The sequence below is a fragment of the Pyrus communis genome, chromosome 15 (assembly GCF_041283825.1).
Source record: "Pyrus communis isolate YQ-2024b chromosome 15, ASM4128382v1, whole genome shotgun sequence".
In the NCBI taxonomy this organism is placed as follows: Eukaryota; Viridiplantae; Streptophyta; class Magnoliopsida; order Rosales; family Rosaceae; genus Pyrus; species Pyrus communis.
Genome location: NC_142579.1, coordinates 15,271,143 through 15,291,550, shown reverse-complemented (window position 1 = coordinate 15,291,550; position 20,408 = coordinate 15,271,143). Strand labels below are relative to the sequence as shown.

The window sequence follows — 20,408 nt, the reverse complement described above, 5'->3', positions numbered from 1 at the left end:
GCAGTCATACTACCCATCCTCGTCTGGATATTCCGAATATGCCATGTCTGAATGTGTAGAGGGCGTCTTCTGCTTGTCACAAGGGTGGTCATGCCATGTCTATAGGGCAGAGGGCATCGTACGCCATGTCTGTTGGGCAGCGGGCGTTATCACGCCATATTTATCGGCCAGCAGGCATTTTACACCATGTTTGTTGGGCAGCGGATATCTTGCACCATGTTCGCCGAGCAGAGGGTGTCCTACACCATGTCTGCAGGGCAATGGGTGTTTTCTGCTTATCGCAGGAGATGGTCAGTTTGTTTATGCATTTGGCCAAAGCTTGTGAATAGTTCATTCGATATTCATTGAAAAATAGAGTCTCTTATTGATTTTACTCATAGGCAATAATGCCATAACAACTGATAATCCTCGGCATGCGAGGTCTTTGTCCGTCGAACTGCTTAATTCTTTGAACTTTTTCATCTTAAACAGGTTCCAAGGAATGGCGGAAGGTCACATGTAGTACCTTTTCAGGTTGTAAGCATTCCATTGCTTGTCGATTTCTTTGTCGTTTATAGTGGTGAGGGTGTAACTGCCCTTTCTGCTTACTCAGTTGATTTTGTACGGACCTTCCCAGATGGGCTCCATCTTTTTGGAGCCTTCCCGTTGGGCGGTGATGAAGGTTTTTTTTAGGACTAAGTCTCATGGTTAGAACTGCTGGATTTTTGCCATTTTGTTGTAGTTGGAGATATGCGGGTGATAACCTTTTCACGCTCCTCCTCTGCCAGGTTTAAATTGGTGGTCGTCTCCTTTTTGTTTTGCTCGAAGTTCGGCAGTACAGTGCTGATGCTTGGCACTACGACGTTGGGAGGAATGATTGCCTCAGAACCATATGCCAGGGAGAATGAAGTTTCGCCGATTGCTCTCCTTTTGGTTGTGCGATATGCCCATAGAGCACCGGGAAGCTCGTCTGGCCATTTGCCCTTTTTGTCTAAGAGGGTCTTCTTGAGGCAGTCGAGGATGATCTTGTTAGATGCCTCAGCTTGCCCATTGCTATATGGATATCGGGGAGTGGACATGTGCTGCTTGATGCCATACTTTTCGAAGAACTTCACCAAGTTTTTGCCCACAAAATATGGACCATTATCGGTGACGATGAAGTGTAGGAAGCCGAAGCGACAGATGATGTTCGTTCATATAAAGCGCTCTCTGTCTGTCTGGGTAGTTGTGGTCATGGGTTCGGCTTCGACCCATTTTGTGAAGTAGTCGGTTGCTACGATCATCATACCTCTGCCCCCAGTAGCAGGTGGCATTGGTCCTACCAAGGCGATCGCCCACTGCATGAATGGCCATGAGTTCGTCTGTGAGTGGAGTTCGTTGGCAGGTAGTGCGGGCATGGGCTTGAAACGCTGGCAGCTGTTGCACATTTGTGCATACTCCTTGGCGTCTTGATGCATAGTTGGCCAATAATAGCCAACATTGAGACCTTTTTACGCCAAGGAACGACCTCTAGAGTGGTTTCCACAGACGCCTTCGTGGATTGAGCTAAGAATCTTCAGGTCGTCGGGAGATGATAAGCAGTGAAGATGTGGTCCTGAAAAGGATCTTCGAACGAGCCTGCCATTCCACATATAGTAGCGTGCTGCTTTCATTTCGAGCTTCCTAGAGTCCCATCTATATGCGGGGAGTGTTCCACTGACTATGTAGTCGATGATAAGATCTTGCCAACTCGGGGCTGTGCTAATCTGTGCCACCTCGACCACTAGTTCCTCATTTATGCTTGGCTTTTCCAAGTACTCGACTGGGATGGAGCGCTTGAGCTGATGGTCTAGCGCAGAGCCTAGACTTGCCAGTGTGTCGGCGTGGGCATTTTCTGCTCGTGGAACCTGAGTAAGTGTGTATGTCTGGAACGTCGCTAGCTACTCTTATACCTTTTCGAGGTATTGGGCCATCCTTTGATGCTTTGCTGCGTACCCCCTTGAGGTTTGGTTGGTGATTTGCTGGGAATCGGAATATATCGCATGCTTCTTCACCACTAGGTCTTTTACCAATCGGAGACCTGCTAGTAAGGCTTCATACTCCGTCTCATTGTTTGATGCTTTGAAGCTCAGAGTGATTGCCTGCTCCAACATCAAGTAGTTTGGGTAGTGAGAACTAGACTTGCTCCCGATCCTTGATGGTCGGATGATCCATCGACTTGCAAACGTCAAAAATCTCTATCTGGTGGGGCAAGTACAACTATGGGGTGCTTGGCTACCTCTGGGGTGTTTTCGGGCTGTGTTGCTGCATCTTTCAAGCTTGGGGTGAATTCTGCTATGAAGTCTACCAATGTTTGGGCTTTTATCGCTGTGCGGGGTTGGTATGCTAAGCCATATTGACCAAGTTCCAACGCCCACTTCATAACTCGTTGAGAAGCATCTGGGCTGTGCAAGACTGATCGCAGTGGGTACTGGGTCATGACGATGATCGAATGCCTTTGAAAGTAAGGTCTGAGCTTCCGAGCTGCAACAACTAGCGCCAAAATTAGTTTTTCAATCTTCGGGTATCTAGTTTCTGCATCGAAGAGAGCTTTAAATGTGTAGAATACAGGCAATTGGGCCCCCAGCTCTTCTCGTATGAGAGCAGAGCTCATTGTTACTTCTAATACAACCAGATAGATGTATAGGTTCTTCGCTGCTTCCGGTTTAGATAGTAGTGGAGGTGATGTCAGGTATTGCTTTAGGTCCTGAAATGCTTTCTCGCACTCATCGTCCCACTTGTCATTCTGCGTCTTTTTTATTGCCTTGAAGAAAGGCTTGCATCGGTCAGTAGATCACGAAAAGAAACGATTGAGTGTGGCTGCTCGTCCGGTCAAACCTTGGATTTCCTTCAGAGTTGTGGGTGATTTCATGCCCAAAATTTCTTTGATCTGCCTTCGATGAGCCTCAATTCCTCGTTGGGTTACAAGGTACCCTAAGAATCGGTTTGAGGAGATGCCAAATGTGCACTTGGCTGGGTTGCACTTCATGTTGTATTCTTGGAGAATATCATAAGTTTATGCCAAGTTGCGAATGTGGTTTGACCATTGCTTGCTCTTTAGCATGATGTTGTTGACATAGACTTCCATGGTGACTTTGATTTGCTTCTTGAACATTGTGTTTACGAGTCGCTGGTAGGTTGCTTCTGCGTTCTTAAGGCCAAAAGGCATGACCTTATAGCAGTATGTGCCTCGCTCGATCACAAATGCGGTATTTTCTTTATCAGGCTTGTGCATAGCAATTTGGTTGTAGCCTGAGTATGCATCCAAGAAGCTGAGCAGCTGGTTCCCAGATGTTAAGTCAACGAGCAGGTCGATTTGGGGAACTAGATAGTTGTCTTTAGGGCATGTCTTGTTCAGGTTGGTGTAATCCACGCACACTCTCTATTTGCCCTTTTCTTTTTTCTTTACTAGCACGACGTTAGCCAGCCATGCTGAGTGTGCCACTTCTTTAATAAATCCAGCCTCTAGTAACTTGTTGATCTCCGCTTCAATGATCGCTACTCGCTTGGATGTGAAATGTCACCTTTTTTGGATCAGAGGTTTGGCAGCAAGATCGACGTGCAACTTATGACAAGCTATCGCTGGATTAATGCCGGGCATGTTAGAGGGTAACCATGTGAATACATCGTAATTTTCCCTAAGGAAAGTTGTGAGCTCTTCCTTATCTGCTGAGCTCAGACGTGAGCCGATTCTAGCCGTCTTTTTAGGCTGGTCGGGGTCAAGAATGATATCCTCGATGTCTTCTTCGGGTTTCCATCCTGATTCATCTTCTAGGGCATTGTCAACCTTGACACCATCTTCTTGACTTGCCTGCTGTTATTGCTATTTGGCGGGGGTGAAGTCGTCTTTCTGCACTTTAACTGCTATTACTAGGGGGAAAGACTTCTTTTGCGACTGCTTGAGAACTTGTACAGTGGCATCGCCTGGACATGGCCTGGTCGCCTTTGATTTATTCGACTGTTTCTCCTGGGATGCGAAATTGGATTTTCTGGTACTCAATCGAGGTTACAGCTTTAATCTTCACTAGCCATGGTCAGCCCAATATCCCATTATGGGGAGATGGGTCGCTGACGATCTTGAAGGTCTGCTGATGCGAGAATTACTTGACACTCAAATTAAACCCTCGTTTGACAGTTGTAGTAGAATGGATAAGTGAGGGATCATTCTAGACCGGGGATTAGGAGGGCTTGCTAAAACCTTCTAAATTGACTTAAAAACATAAAAACACAATATAAAACACTATTTAATGCTCGAAGAAAGCAAAACTAAAAATAAGAAAGATTAAGACTAAGACTTCAACGAAATAGGGGGGAATTGGATTTGGACGAAATTAAACTAAAATGAATACTTGGAAACAAAACAAATTGTAAATATGGATTTGACGGAAATGAATGGATGGGAAGCTGGCTAAGGGTTCTTTCTCTACACATGATATTTATGCATATGAATCAATTTCCAGTTATTCCTTCATTGAATTATGAACGACAATGCCCCAAATTAACCGTGACATCACTAGTTAACCCTCAGATTTTCCTTATATTATTGGATTGGATGGCATCATTCGACAACCCAAAACATTCTCAAAAGTTCCCTACATGTCATCATAATAGAGATACAATCGAAGATCATTAAGAATAATGAAAACCATAAGCATTGACAAAGCATTTGCAACTATGACATCATGTTACTCATGCTAAGAATTAAACTTAACGCGATCGTGACAAGCAACCTTCACTACTTTCAAGTATAAGTTAGTAACGATTATGTGAAACCTTCTTAAACTTTAGCCACATATTCATGCATGCTAATTAAGTGTCGACCCTCAATCAACAAACACAAATAAGTTAATCATCAAATAGTTAAGCCAATTGCATTCACGAATCAAGAGTTTATAACCGGAATTCATCAATTCATATCACATAAATAAACATGGTATTGAAATCACCCCTAGCCAAAAAGGGTTTAGTTCCTCATAACTTTGAAATCAAAGAAACACCTAAACATTCCAACAACTCAAACTTGAATTGTATGAACGTTTAGGCACTCTTCTCTTCCATTCCTCATATTACAAAACAAAGAGAATTGAATTTAAACATTGAAATCAAAGAAACGCGTAAACATTCCAACAACTCAAACGTGAATTGTATGAACGTTTAGGCCCTCTTCTCTTCGTCTTCGTTGTAGCACAAGGACTAAGGGATGTTGTTGGTGTGTTGAATGGATTGGGAGATTATGGAAATGGAAGAAATGGAGGAGAAAGGGAAGGGAATGGTGCAGAAAATGGAGAGACTCACGGCTAGGGAGAAGATGGAAGTGTTTGTGGTGTGTTGTGTATGAAAATGAGATGTTTCTTGAATGAATGAATGCAAGGGTATTTATAGGAGTAGTGGAGGGAACATATGGCTATGTCATTTGTAGGTGAAGTAAGTGTGTGAGGTTGGTGAAGTAAGTGGAGGTTGTAGGTGAAGTAGGTGGATGTTGTAGGTGAAGTACATGTGTTTAAATGGTTGAAATGTGTAGATGATTATGAGTGATAAGTGATAAGTGTATGATATGTTAAGTGATAAGTGAATGATTATGATAAGTGATAAATGAATGTATGATATGATAAGTGGTGAATGATATGTGGTTATGATAAGTGATAAGTGGTGATGATATGTGATAAGTAATGAGTGGTGATGATAAGTATGGAGCATGTGAATTAACTAATGAAGGAAATGCATGTGCAATGACAATGTGTTAGAATGGATGTGTGTTATGCATGGCATGATTGGGATTAGGAAAGGTTTTAAATGTCCTAAAACTAAAGAGAACAAGGTTCCAACACTTTGGTCTTCAATTAGGTCTTCAATTTCGTCCAACACTTTGGCGCCAAGCATAAGCTATCCATCCTTAGCCCAAAAGTGCTCCAAAAGTCTCCAAAATGCATCTTTTTGCTCCTTTAGCCATTTGGACCTATAAACACACGAAAATAGCTTAAAGTACTAAAATAACTAAAGAAACATAACGTAAATGCACGAGAACAAGCCATTGAAGTCGCATGAATATGCTCCTATCAAATACCCCCACACTTAGCTTTTGCTAGTCCTCGAGCAAAACAAAACAACAAGAGAACACGAAACTAGACAAAACGAACAAAACACAACCTACACCTTCCAACAATCGTCTCACGGATTTCCAATGCACATGACAAGTTAAAAATCATTAGTCCCATAGATTTTAGTCATCTTCACACTTGAGTACATTCTTAATCATAGTCACCACATACTATTTCACAATTAAGCATTTAAAACCATGTTTTGAATGTAGTAACATGCCTTAGAGAATTTGCTCAATTCCTTACAAGATATGCACTCGATTTTCACTCAGAATTTCTAACTACACACCCTAATCTAGTCATATGTGAGAAGATTGATGTAACATGAAAACGAACACTCACATATATGTATCACAAAGAACGCAATTTCTGGAGTTAATAAGCATGTTTAGATATGATCTCATGAATGGAATGCTACTACTTAGACGCGAGAACCAGTGACACCATATGCTCATACCAAGTTCAAACTCCACAAATTGAAATACACAACACTCAAGATAGAAGTCAAGGGTTGTAACGGGGCTTGGGGTATGTGGATAACAAAGAAGGGATATGGAAAACAAAGGTTCTTAAAGAAATAGTGAGCAAAGCATTTGAATCAACTTAGAATTCACTTTTGAATGAAAACTCAACTTTTGAACAAAAAGGGAGAATTTAGACAATTTACGCCCAGAATTGGTGTTTTGGAACCTTTCTTCAATCACTTATTCTTTCATTTTTTTTTTTCAAGCTCTTTTTTCTTTCTCTCTTTCTTTTCTCTCTTTTTTTTTTTTTTTTTTTTTTTTTCTTTTTCTTTTCTTTTGAATCTCAAAACATCAACACTTAAACATTCTCTCCCCCACACTTATTTTCTTTCATAATGTAACTCAAAAGGAATTCAATTAAGTCATGCTCACTATCTTTTAAGAACAAGGGTGGGGATTGTCCTAAACTAGGCTAGGTGAGGAAAATGTGGGTAAACAAAGAATAAAGGCTAAACAAGGCTCAACGGGGTTAAAACTTACAACATATACGAAGTATGTGAAGTAAGGCTATTTGGCTATGGTGGTGGTCACTACACAACTTCTTCTTGAATATGTGTTATGCAAATCAATAACATGCTTTGAATGAAATGGGCATGAGTTCTAGCATTTGGAACTATATGATGAAACGCCTTCTAAGTAGTAACCAAGCAAAGAATAATGAGATCATGCAACGACTTTAGAAAACAAGAAATCACAGATTATACTCTCCAAAGAACGTTATAGGCTCAAGTCTCTCAGGGTTGTAGCGTTTGTTTGAGTTCCTTCCTTCAAGCATGTTACAAAAATGAATTTTTTTCTTTTATGATTGCATGTGAAGTCATACATTATAACCATAACCAAGCATATACCAAGAGTAAATCAAACTTTTCTCTATGTTTATAACTCTTTCTAACCGTCATGCAATTATAAACCAAATCCTTATCATTGTGTTGGAAGGTACCCTAAGACACAAACACACAAAAACAACTCAAAACACTCTTTTTAGGCTTTTTTTTTAAAACATGTTAATGCAAATTTTTATGTGATTTTCGGAGTTATAAAAACAAAACATACTAAAACACTCTAAAACAACTTAAAAACACCTTAAAACAGCAAGGAACAACATTTGAAGTCATGGGTGATAAAATCCCACGAATTTGCATTAAATATACTTAGTTACCCCCCCACACTTAAATCAAACATTGTCCTCAATGTTTTAAGCATATGGTTCACACAAAACATAAGTAAACACACAAAAAGCAACTAAACATACTAAACATGGCATAATGTAATTAACAAAGAGAAGAGTTTAGAGATGCAAATCTGGTTATAGAGTGTAAATTCCATCTTCTCCTTGGTAATTGCATTGAGGCTTTGATCTTTGTGATTCCACAGGCATACCCTTGAACTGGTTTCTGCCCACCGTTGATTTTCCTTTGTGCTACTTCTTGAACTGGGCAGCAGGATGGTTCTTTTGGTCTCCCCCGAAGGTCTGAGCTTACTCCTTTGGTCTGTTTCTTTGTTCAATCTTTCCAATTCGTATTGAAAAGGGTTGGAGGATAACTCAGCCTAAGTTTGTCTCCACATGCTTCAATGTATCATTTTCCCCTTGCCTTACTTGCTCCCCCTTGCAGAAGTGGTCCCTTCTCTGGAAATGTATCAACCGTTGAAGATGACTACTCGAGAGCAACGCTAGGTAAGCAATCAGGAATAGATTCCAGGCAGTTGGCTCCAGATCGGAAGACTGACTCCAAGTGCCGGCTGATTGCTTCTTTTACTTTGCCATGCGAGTAAGAACAAGGACAAAGAAAAAGACAGGGAAAGAGCATGATATGAGATACTTTTGCTTTAGACCTTGATGATATGAGATACCTTTGCTTTTGAAGAAACGGCGAATGAAGCAGCACATGTATTTGTTGTGGTTGTCTCCACATGCTTCGATCGACCGTTTCCTTCTGCCTCATTTGTACTCAAGGTTTCTGGTATCTTCTTTGGGGGAGAAAAAATTGAGTATTTCAAGAGGCTTTGCTGGGAGTGCGCCCTCAGAGGTAAGGAAGAGTTGGGCATTTTCTTCAGGTTTGCCTTGCCATAAAAGACGAAGGTCGACATATATAGAGATAATATCAAGTGGTGGTACTGTTCTTTTACCCTTGTCGACAAATGTCTCTTCGATATCAGAACGACGCCTCTTCGATTTCTGAGCAGGCGCCCCTTCGATTTCTGAACGACGCCCCTCCGCTTTCTGAACGACACGTGGTAGTGCGGATGCGGCTCCTTTTGACAAAGCTGCACGCGTTTTCTGAAAAGCAGAGAAAGCGTCGCCGAACTTTGCGCTTGTCGGCTAAAGATGTGTAGTTGTGATGATGGCCTCCACGTGTTGTCTGAAAAGAAGAAATCTTTTGACAAAGTTGAACGCGCCTTCTGAAAAGCCGAGAAAGCGTCGCCTAAATTACGCCGGAAATTCCGGCTTTTTGAATTGGTGGACGCGTCGCCTTGGCTTTTTTTATTGAGCTATCGATCACCACAACAAACACACTCTGAAGATTTCCCATTCTTGAAAACCGACTCCGGCCCTTTGAAATTTAACTTCATCCTCCCCTTCTTTTTGAACACTTTTGAAAATGGCAAACTCATCGAACCTTAGCTTGGAATTGAGCCTTAGCAGTGATACGGGCGCGCCGCGTCAAGGTAACGTATGGCGCCCTTCTTTCTTTTCTTCTAACGGTCCTCTCACAGGTGAAGACTCTGTGATGCAGGACGCCACAACAGCTACAATAGTAGCTAGGAACCTCCTCACTCCAAAAGATAGTAGGCTGCTGTCAGGACGGTCCGATGAGTTGGCCGTTCAAGAGTCCCTCGCACTTAGTGTTCAGTGTGCGAGTTCTGTGTCCAACATGGGCCAACGCCTGCTTGCCCGCTCCCGTCAGGTGGAATCATTGATGGCAGAGGTGGAAAGTCTCAAGCAGGAGATCCAGCAGCTGAAGTATGAGAATAGAAGTTTGCACGTGCTTGCAAACAACTATTCGACGGGCATGAAGAGGAAGCTTGATGAGCTGCAAGAGTCTGAAGGTCGGATTCACAGTGACCGTCAAAGGTTCTCGTCTTTCCTCCAGAGGCACCTTTTTCCTGGCTCATCCAGCGCTTGGCCAAGTATTGAGGCCTGGAATGCTCTATCTTCGATGCCTCCCGCTCCGATGCCTTCTGCTCCTATGCCTTCTGTTCCTACGCCTTCCGCTCCGATGCCTTCTGTTCCTACGCCTTCCGCTTCAAGAGTAAAGCCACGTAGTGGGGCCTCAAGCAAACACCCTTTGTGAAGCACCATCTTTCTTTGTTTAGCAGTGCCTATCAATAAATCAAACATTTTCTCAATGTTACAATCATAGACTCACACAATTAATAAACAAACAAACAATAACAACTAAACAACCTAACAAGGCAGAAACGAAATAGCAACAAAGAGAAGAGTTTTTTAGGAATCTGGATTTGGAGTGCTTTCTAAGTCTTCCTTTGTTGAATGCATGGGTTGCCTCCCAAGTAGCGCTAAGACACAAACAAACACCAAAATGACTCAAATGACTCTAAAAACACATATTTTTGGGTTTTTCAAAAGAATTTTTTTTTTTTTTTTTTTTTTTTTAAATTTTTATCAAATTTTCGGAGTTTTATACCAAGACACTATAAAACACACTAAAACACTCTAAAAACGCTTAAAACAGCAAGAAACAACATTCTAAGTGAAAGGTGAATAAATCCCACGAAATTCATGCAAATACAAATTGTTTACCCCCCCACACTTAAATCAAACTTTGTCCTCAATGTTTTAAGCAGAAAGTCACAACAGAGCAAGCAAATAAACAAATACGAGAAAGAAAGCAAAGTAAAGGCAGTAAAGAAAAAGAAAGGAATAAAAATAAGTCTCTTAAAGGGGTTTCCAAGTTCTTCTCTATTCGGATGCATGGGTTGCCTCCCACGAAGCGCTTTCTTTTACGTCTTTCAGCCGGACGAGTACCCTCTTTTAATCTTCATTTGAGCCCACGGAATGGAAAGGAATGTCTTCCACCACTTGCCCCACACCATGCTCGTAATATGGCTTCAACCGATGCCCGTTCACCTTGAATTCTACGCCATTCCTTAAGCTTTTTATGTGGACTGCACCATAAGGTAAAACGTTAGTAACAACAAACGGGCCAATCCATTTAGAACGCAACTTACCAGGAAACAAACGTAGGCGAGAGTTGAAAAGTAACACTTTCTGCCCAACTGTGAAGGTCTTGGTTCGAATCATTTTATCATGGAATGCTTTGGTCTTGGCTTTGTACATCCGGGCATTCTCATAGGCTTCATTCCGAATCTCCTCAAGTTCATTCAATTGGAGCTTCCTATGAACTCCCGCTGCATCTATGTCCATGTTGAAAGTCTTCACGGCCCAATGTGCCTTGTGCTCTAACTCTACGGGCAAATGACATGGCTTACCATAGACGAGCCGAAAAGGTGACATCCCAATGGGTGTTTTGTACGCCGTACGATATGCCCACAGTGCATCATCTAAACGTAAGCTCCAATCCCTCCTTGTTGGTCCAACGGTCTTCTCCAAAATTTGTTTGATTTCTCGGTTAGACACCTCGGCTTGGCCATTTGTTTGAGGATGGTAAGGTGTGGAGACCTTATGGTTGACATGGTACTTTCTTAGCAACGCCTCAATGGTCCGATTGCAAAAGTGAGACCCTCCATCACTTATGATTACTCTCGGCATTCCAAACCTAGCAAAAATGTTAGTTTTCACGAAATCTGCAACCACCTTAGAATCGTTAGTACGGGTGGCTTTTGCTTCCACCCATTTAGAAACATAATCAACGGCTAGCAAGATATAAGTGAAACCATAAGATGGAGGGAAAGGGCCCATGAAATCAATGCCCCAAACATCAAAAATTTCAACATTAAAGACAGGGGTTTGCGGCATTTGGTCCTTGGTACCTATGTTACCCATTCGTTGGCAACGATCACAAGACATACAAAAGGTTCTAGCATCCCTAAATATAGTCGGCCAATAAAAACCACACTCTAGAACCTTGAGGGCAGTGCGTTGTGTGCCAAAATGACCACCACATGCATATGTGTGACAAAAGCTTAGAATTGAGTGAAATTCAGAATCATGCACACATCTACGTACAATTTGATCTGAGCAATACTTCCACAAATAAGGGTCATCCCAAACATAGAAACGTGCATCATTTTTAAGCTTATCACGTTGGTGCTTGTTTAGTTCATTTGGAATTTGTTTAGCCACCAAGTAATTCACTAAATCTGCATACCATGGTTCACTTACCTCAATGGATAGCAGCTGCTCATCGGGAAAAGTTTCAGGGATAGGTACGGCATGTTCATGCTCCTCGTGGATCATTCGGCTTAAATGGTCAGCCACTACATTCTCGCTTCCTTTCTTATCCCGGATTTCAATATCAAATTCTTGAAGAAGAAGAATCCAACGGATAAGCCTCGGCTTTGCTTCCTTTTTCGTGAGCAAGTACCTCAAAGCTGCATGATCAGAATAAACGATTACTTTAGTACCAATTAAATATGAACGGAATTTATCTAAAGCAAAAACCACAGCTAGAAGTTCTTTTTCCGTCGTGGAGTAGTTCAATTGGGCATCATTGAGAGTCCGAGAGGCATAGTATATGACATGCGGCCGCTTGTCTCTTCTTTGTCCTAGAACAGCTCCTAATGCATAGTCGGATGCATCGCACATGAGCTCGAACGGAAGGCTCCAATCTGGAGGTACAATAATGGAGGCCGAGACTAGCTTCTCCTTGAGTTGGTTAAATGCCGAATTACACTCTTCATCAAACTTGAATGGCACATCTTTTTGAAGCAATCGGCAAAGAGGGTTGGACATCTTGGAGAAGTCCTTGATAAAACGCCTATAGAACCCTGCATGGCCAAGAAACGAACGTACCTCTCTAACCGAAGTAGGAGAGGGTAAGTGACGTACAAGGTCTATTTTCGATTTATCTACTTCAATTCCTTTTTCTGAAACAATATGTCCTAAAACTATACCTTGTTTCACCATAAAGTGACATTTCTCCCAATTCAAGACAAGGTTAGTTTCAACACATCGTTTCAAAATTAAGGTCAGATTATCCAAGCAATTATCAAATGAACTCCCAAATACACTGAAATCATCCATGAAAACCTCAATGATCTTTTCAACAAAATCGGAAAATATACTTACCATACACCTTTGGAAAGTGGCCGGTGCGTTGCATAAGCCAAATGGCATGCGACGATAAGCAAATGTTCCAAAGGGACATGTGAATGTGGTCTTCTCTTGATCATCAGGGGCTATCACAATTTGGTTATATCCAGAGTATCCATCAAGAAAACAGTAAAAAGCATGACCGGCTAACCTTTCGAGCATCTGGTCGATGAATGGCAAAGGAAAGTGATCTTTCCTAGTCATGGCATTTAGCTTCCGGTAATCGATACATACTCGCCATCCAGTCTGAATGCGTGTAGGCACGAGCTCATTCTCATCATTCTTGATAACAGTTACTCCGGACTTCTTGGGAACGACTTGAACTGGAGAGACCCAACGGCTATCGGAGATAGGGTAGATCACTCCGCAATCCAAAAGCTTGATTATTTCCTTCTTCACCACTTCCATCATCGGAGGGTTGAGACGGCGTTGAGCCTCTCGAGTTGGTTTAGCCCCCTCCTCAAGAAGTATACGGTGCATGCATGTGGTAGGGCTTATTCCTTTAATGTCGGCCAAAGTCCACCCTATGGCCGTTTTGTGCTCTCGCAGCACCCTCACAAGCTTCTCCTCCTCCATTGCCGTGAGACTTGATGAAATGATGACGGGCAATGTTTCGCCTTTTCCCAAAAACACATACTTCAAATGGTCCGGCAATGGCTTAAGTTCAAGCGATGGTGCCTGAACAACAGAAGGTAGCATCTTAGTGGAAACTGAATTTGAAAGTGAGAGTGGAACCTTACCATAGTGTGGCAATGACTCAAGGGCTGCCACAACCTCAATTATTTCTTCACTAGAACCCATTGCAAAGAATTCCTCCTCCTTGCCGTGGCCTTGCATTGGCCCAAATCCTTCATTTTTGCGCTCTATGGCCTTAGTGATGGTTGTTTCCAGGGCGTCCTCGTTCAATTCTTCAAGGTATACCTGCGCCAAAGAATCGATAACATCAATGGAAAAACAAGAATGGTCATCAACGGGATATCTCATAGTTTCAGAAATATTAAAATCAATCACTTCCCCATCGAATTCCATTGTCAAGGTGCCTTTGTATACATCAATCTTCGTTCGGGCCGTCTTCATGAATGGCCTACCAAGGAGAATCGGCAAAGATGTAGAATGGGCTGAATCCTCCATGTCTAGGACGTAGAAATCAGCCGGAAAAATTAAATGGTTCACCTGCACAAGCACATCTTCCAAAACTCCTTTTGGATACGCGTTAGAACGATCGGCCAATTGTATAATTACACCATCTTGTTTTAATTCACCCAAATTCATAGATGCATAAATAGAATAAGGCATGACATTTATGGATGCACCTAAATCAAGCATGGCATGTTCAAAACGATTATGTCCAATCACACAAGGAATCGTGAAACTACCGGGGTCTTTGCACTTGGTAGGCAGTTTACGTTGCAAAACAGCGGACACATTCTCGCTTACCTTCACTACCTCTTTGTTTGCCCTTCTTCTCTTTGTATTGCATAGGTCCTTGAGGAATTTAGCATACTTTGGAACCTGTTTGATTGCATCGAGAAGCGGTATGTTCACTTGCACCTTCCGGAACGTTTCAAGAATGTCCTTCTCGCTTTCTTCCTTTTTTTCTTGCATGAACCTGCGAGGAAAAGGTACATTGGGCAGATTAGGATGTGAAGTACATGAATTTGAACTTAAATTACCTGATTTGGCCGAGTTAGGGTGATTGGGGGCTTGCGGCATTGGGTTTTTCACCCTCACCGTGGGTGAGCTAGACACTTCCTCAGGTTGTGTCGTCTCTTCATCTACTTTCTGGGCAGATTTGGGATTGTTTGGCTCGGTCCCAACTTCTTTTCCACCCCTTAGGGTGATGGCCTTGGCGGATTCGAATCCTCCCTTTGGATTGACTGTGGTTGAGCTAGGAAGTTTTCCTTGCTCTCTAATCTGTCCAAGGAACTCAGAAATCTGCCCTATTTGTTTCTTCATATCCATCATCTCCTTCTCGTTATTTTCTATCCGGTTGTTTTGATTTTGCAACCCCTGCGAAATAGAGGTTAGTAATTGCATAGCTTGATTACTTTCCAAAGACGTACCTGAATGAGATGATGCCGAAGGTTGTTGGGATTGTTGGGGTGCATACGGCTTGGAATAAAAACCAGAGGGGTTTGGCCTAAATCCTCCTTGTTGGGCAGCTTGTTGTGGCTCCCTCCATTTGAAGTTTGGATGGTCCCTCCATCCGGCATTGTAAGTGTTCGAGTATGGGTTGTTTTGATTTTGTCCTTGGAAACCAATTGCATTGGCAAATTCCCACCCACCATTCTCGATTAGTTGAGGGCACTTGTCGGATGGATGCCCTTGAATTGAGCACACGCCACAGACTTGGTGTTCTTGTGCTTTTGGACCAATCACAACCTGAGAAACAAGAGAAGTAAGATTAGTAAGTTGTGATTGAATTTCAGAAATAGCACTCACCTCATTTACACTTTGTTGCCGTGGGGCTTCCCTTTGGCCCACTCCTTCATATTGTTGAGCGTTGAGCGCTCGGTTGGCTATGAGAACCTTGGCATCCCTTGGTGTTTTGTCCACCAATGCTCCTCCCGCTGATGCATCAAGCATTTGACGTTCGATAGGAAGGAGGCCCTCATAGAAATATTGAAGGAGAAGTTCCTCCTTCATTTGATGTTGGGGACATGAAGCTACAAGGCCCTTGAAGCGCTCATAATAAGCCGGGAATGTCTCACCATGATTTTGTTGAATACCACTAATTTTCTTCCGTAGGAGAATCACTCTCGAAGTAGGGAAGAATTTCTCCAAGAAAGCACGCTTCATACTCTCCCACGAAGTCACAGTTCCCGGGGCTAGTTCGTAGAGCCAATCTTTGGCCTTGTCCATAAGTGAAAATGGAAAGGCCTTCATCTTCAATATACTCCCATCCACATTGACGGGGGTCATGCTCGAACAAACCACCTCGAACTCCTTCAAGTGTTTGTTGGGGTCTTCCATAGACAAGCCATGGAACTTCGGAATATGGTGTAACAAACTGGATTTGAGTTCAAATTCCTCAGTCTTCCCCTCTGCAGCCGTGGGGTATTGGATACAAAGAGGCAATGCATTATCCAAACCCGAGGCCGAAAGCTCCTTGATGGTTCTATTATCTGCTGCCATGGCTTGTTCTTCTTCAAAAATCTGATCCGTGGGCTTTTCTTCTACACCTACTTCGTCTTCTTCAAGCCCAGGTTGTGGTGGCTCTTGTTGACTCCTCGTTCTCCTCAAAGTGCGTTCAAAATCACCGTCAAAGTCGGAGATGTTCTCTATAATAGGCCGTGAGCTACGAGTCATACACAGTACCTAAAAAACAAGGAAACAAACAAACTAAGAATCTGAAATAAGAATGCACGAAAAACAAAAAAATATAAAAATAAAGACAAGGGATTAGCAAAGTTGCTAATCCCCGGCAACGGCGCCAAAATTTGATGCGAGAATTACTTGACACTCAAATTAAACCCTCGTTTGACAGTTGTAGTAGAATGGATAAGTGAGGGATCGTTCTAGACCGGGGATTAGGAGGGCTTGCTAAAACCTTCTAAATTGACTTAAAAACATAAAAACACAATATAAAACACTATTTAATGCTCGAAGAAAGCAAAACTAAAAATAAGAAAGATTAAGACTAAGACTTCAACGAAATAGGGGGGAATTGGATTTGGACGAAATTAAACTAAAATGAATACTTGGAAACAAAACAAATTGTAAATATGGATTTGACGGAAATGAATGGATGGGAAGCTGGCTAAGGGTTCTTTCTCTACACATGATATTTATGCATATGAATCAATTTCCAGTTATTCCTTCATTGAATTATGAACGACAATGCCCCAAATTAACCGTGACATCACTAGTTAACCCTCAGATTTTCCTTATATTATTGGATTGGATGGCATCATTCGACAACCCAAAACATTCTCAAAAGTTCCCTACATGTCATCATAATAGAGATACAATCGAAGATCATTAAGAATAATGAAAACCATAAGCATTGACAAAGCATTTGCAACTATGACATCATGTTACTCATGCTAAGAATTAAACTTAACGCGATCGTGACAAGCAACCTTCACTACTTTCAAGTATAAGTTAGTAACGATTATGTGAAACCTTCTTAAACTTTAGCCACATATTCATGCATGCTAATTAAGTGTCGACCCTCAATCAACAAACACAAATAAGTTAATCATCAAATAGTTAAGCCAATTGCATTCACGAATCAAGAGTTTATAACCGGAATTCATCAATTCATATCACATAAATAAACATGGTATTGAAATCACCCCTAGCCAAAAAGGGTTTAGTTCCTCATAACTTTGAAATCAAAGAAACACCTAAACATTCCAACAACTCAAACTTGAATTGTATGAACGTTTAGGCACTCTTCTCTTCCATTCCTCATATTACAAAACAAAGAGAATTGAATTTAAACATTGAAATCAAAGAAACGCGTAAACATTCCAACAACTCAAACGTGAATTGTATGAACGTTTAGGCCCTCTTCTCTTCGTCTTCGTTGTAGCACAAGGACTAAGGGATGTTGTTGGTGTGTTGAATGGATTGGGAGATTATGGAAATGGAAGAAATGGAGGAGAAAGGGAAGGGAATGGTGCAGAAAATGGAGAGACTCACGGCTAGGGAGAAGATGGAAGTGTTTGTGGTGTGTTGTGTATGAAAATGAGATGTTTCTTGAATGAATGAATGCAAGGGTATTTATAGGAGTAGTGGAGGGAACATATGGCTATGTCATTTGTAGGTGAAGTAAGTGTGTGAGGTTGGTGAAGTAAGTGGAGGTTGTAGGTGAAGTAGGTGGATGTTGTAGGTGAAGTACATGTGTTTAAATGGTTGAAATGTGTAGATGATTATGAGTGATAAGTGATAAGTGTATGATATGTTAAGTGATAAGTGAATGATTATGATAAGTGATAAATGAATGTATGATATGATAAATGGTGAATGATATGTGGTTATGATAAGTGATAAGTGGTGATGATATGTGATAAGTAATGAGTGGTGATGATAAGTATGGAGCATGTGAATTAACTAATGAAGGAAATGCATGTGCAATGACAATGTGTTAGAATGGATGTGTGTTATGCATGGCATGATTGGGATTAGGAAAGGTTTTAAATGTCCTAAAACTAAAGAGAACAAGGTTCCAACACTTTGGTCTTCAATTAGGTCTTCAATTTCGTCCAACACTTTGGCGCCAAGCATAAGCTATCCATCCTTAGCCCAAAAGTGCTCCAAAAGTCTCCAAAATGCATCTTTTTGCTCCTTTAGCCATTTGGACCTATAAACACACGAAAATAGCTTAAAGTACTAAAATAACTAAAGAAACATAACGTAAATGCACGAGAACAAGCCATTTAAGTCGCATGAATATGCTCCTATCATCTGCGATGAAACAATCGGTGGGCTGGTTACATCGAGTGTGATGGTGCCAATGGCAGTTGAGGTGAGTCTGTTGAATCCGGTCAAGACCTCTATTTTGCGTTGGATCATGCTTTCTAGGCTCATCTTCTGGATGACTGACAAGTTGTAAGAGGTTGACTGAGCTGTTGTTGTCTACCATGACTTTGTCAACGATGGCATAAGCCAGTTGTACAGAAATCACCAGGGCGTTGTCGTGGGGAAAGTCTACTCCCTTAGCGTCTTGCTCGGTAAAGCCGACGATTAGTCTAAGTACAACATCTATGGCTTGAACCTGATTGACCGATCTCGCTTGCTGGATCTTCTTATTCTTTGACTTATTGGTGGCCCCCAGATGCTCGAATTCGGCTGTTGATTCGGATTGTCTTGGTTGAGGGTTTGGCATCGGCATCTGCTTCTTGCCTTGGCCGGGCAGCTGGTCTGTCGACATAATGGCCGCACTTGCCTTCCTTCATGATTTGCTCAAGGAACTTCCTCCATGTGGTGCAATCATTGGTTGTGTGCCCAGGACCTCTATAGAATGCACAATATTTGGTCTGGTTCATCTTAGAGGTGTCGCCTTTTAAAGGTGGCGGTAGCTTAAACCATGGCTTATCCTTGAGGTTGCGAAGGATTTGGCTGACTGGGACTGAGAACCTGGTGTACGTCTTGGGTATTGCGCCCCCCTTAGTTGGGGTCCAGTCCCTACGTTTGTCACCTAGCTTGCTTTTGTTATCGAGTAGTTTGTTGCTAAGCTTCTTTTAAGTCGATTCTGCGTCTTTGCGCGGTTGCTCAAGCGGCTTTTGGGAGCGCTTTTCTTCATCCCATTGGGAGTGCTTTTCTGCTAAAGCATAAGAGTTTGCCAAGGACAAGTTCTCGCCTATAATCAATTCTCTGAAAAGTGGGTGATCTGCTGGGAGTCATTTTCGGAAAGCTGAACATGCGATGTTATTATCGAATCCGACGATGTTTGCCTTTCCGCCTTGAATCTCTTGACATAGGTGTAGTGTGACTCATTCGGATCCTTTTTCATGCTAAAAAGGTGGCCAGACCTCTTCTTGATCGATCGATAATACGAATATTCCTTAGTGAAAACCAAGGAAAGTTCATCGAAGTTCTGGATTGAACGTGGCGGCAAGGTGTGGAACCAATCTTGCACCTCGCCTTGTAGCGGCATGGCAAAGATCTTGCACATGAGAACGTCATTGTTGGCGTTGAGGGTCATGGCACTTCAGTAGTGCATCAAGTGTCTGTCCGGATCTTCATCGCTCGATCTCATCTATAAAAGGTGACCTGCTCAAGTTGGCCACGTCTATATGGAGGGCATCGTCGGTAGTGTCAATACGTTAGAATCCGTGCAGCTGCTCTGCTATGAGCCTTTGTACTTTCTCCTGGATTCTTGCCTGGTAGGGTAGCAGAGCCTCCAGCTATCCCTGGTGCTGACCTACTAGTCCATGTTGCTTTTTGGCATATCTTGTTCGTCTATACCGTGGTCGCGGTGCACGTGGTTCTAGCTATACTGCTTACCGTCGCGCCTAGCGAGGGCTGCCAATGGAACTTGAGCTGGACTGCTAACGTACTCTTCTCTGTGCGTCATGCGGTTGCCTACTCCGTTGCCTCGTAGAAGAATATCCTTATGGGCCTAGCCTCGTGTGGACGCTTCTCCCGGAAGGTCTTGTGTGCTTATCGAAGTGTGGACCCAACCTCGAATACACACTGACTCGTGAGCCAAGTCAGGAATGAACGCTTCTCTGTCTAGGCGGGAGAAAACGTTTCCTCGAGAGCCCAAACTAGAGTGTGCACTACCCGAATGCTAGGTTCGTGGCGGGCTGATGGGCTCTTTGTCGGGACGTCATTGGAATGAGTCACGTTCTTCCACCCTTGTTCTGCTTCAGGGCACCTCATTTGGGGCACTTGCATCTCGATGCGCTCAAGGAGTTGGCTCACCAAAGTGGCCTGCTGCGCGAGAGCGTTCGTCAAATTGGCGACTTGCTGAGGCAGGTGGTGCTCGCCATTTGGGTTGGAAGAGTCCGGATAATGGGTGTCTCTATGCGTGGTGGAAGTATAGTGAACTGCAGGTACAAAGCTTTAGCCTAGAGCGGGCAGTCTTACAGAAAAGTGGGGTGT

The 20,408-nt window shown here is 42.5% G+C and overlaps 1 protein-coding gene across 1 annotated transcript; it reads right to left on the bottom strand.

Moving 5' to 3' along the window:
• Positions 1-1,469: 1,469 nt before the first annotated feature.
• LOC148690565 (uncharacterized) lies at positions 1,470-18,732 on the bottom strand. The gene is made up of 5 exons (XM_088684952.1): positions 18,297-18,732; positions 3,122-3,249; positions 2,237-2,761; positions 1,911-2,099; positions 1,470-1,865 (listed from the first exon to the last, which is right to left on the bottom strand). Exons 1-5 carry the CDS (start codon positions 18,730-18,732, stop codon positions 1,470-1,472), a joined length of 1,674 nt encoding a protein of 557 aa, XP_088541078.1.
• Positions 18,733-20,408: the final 1,676 nt, after the last annotated feature.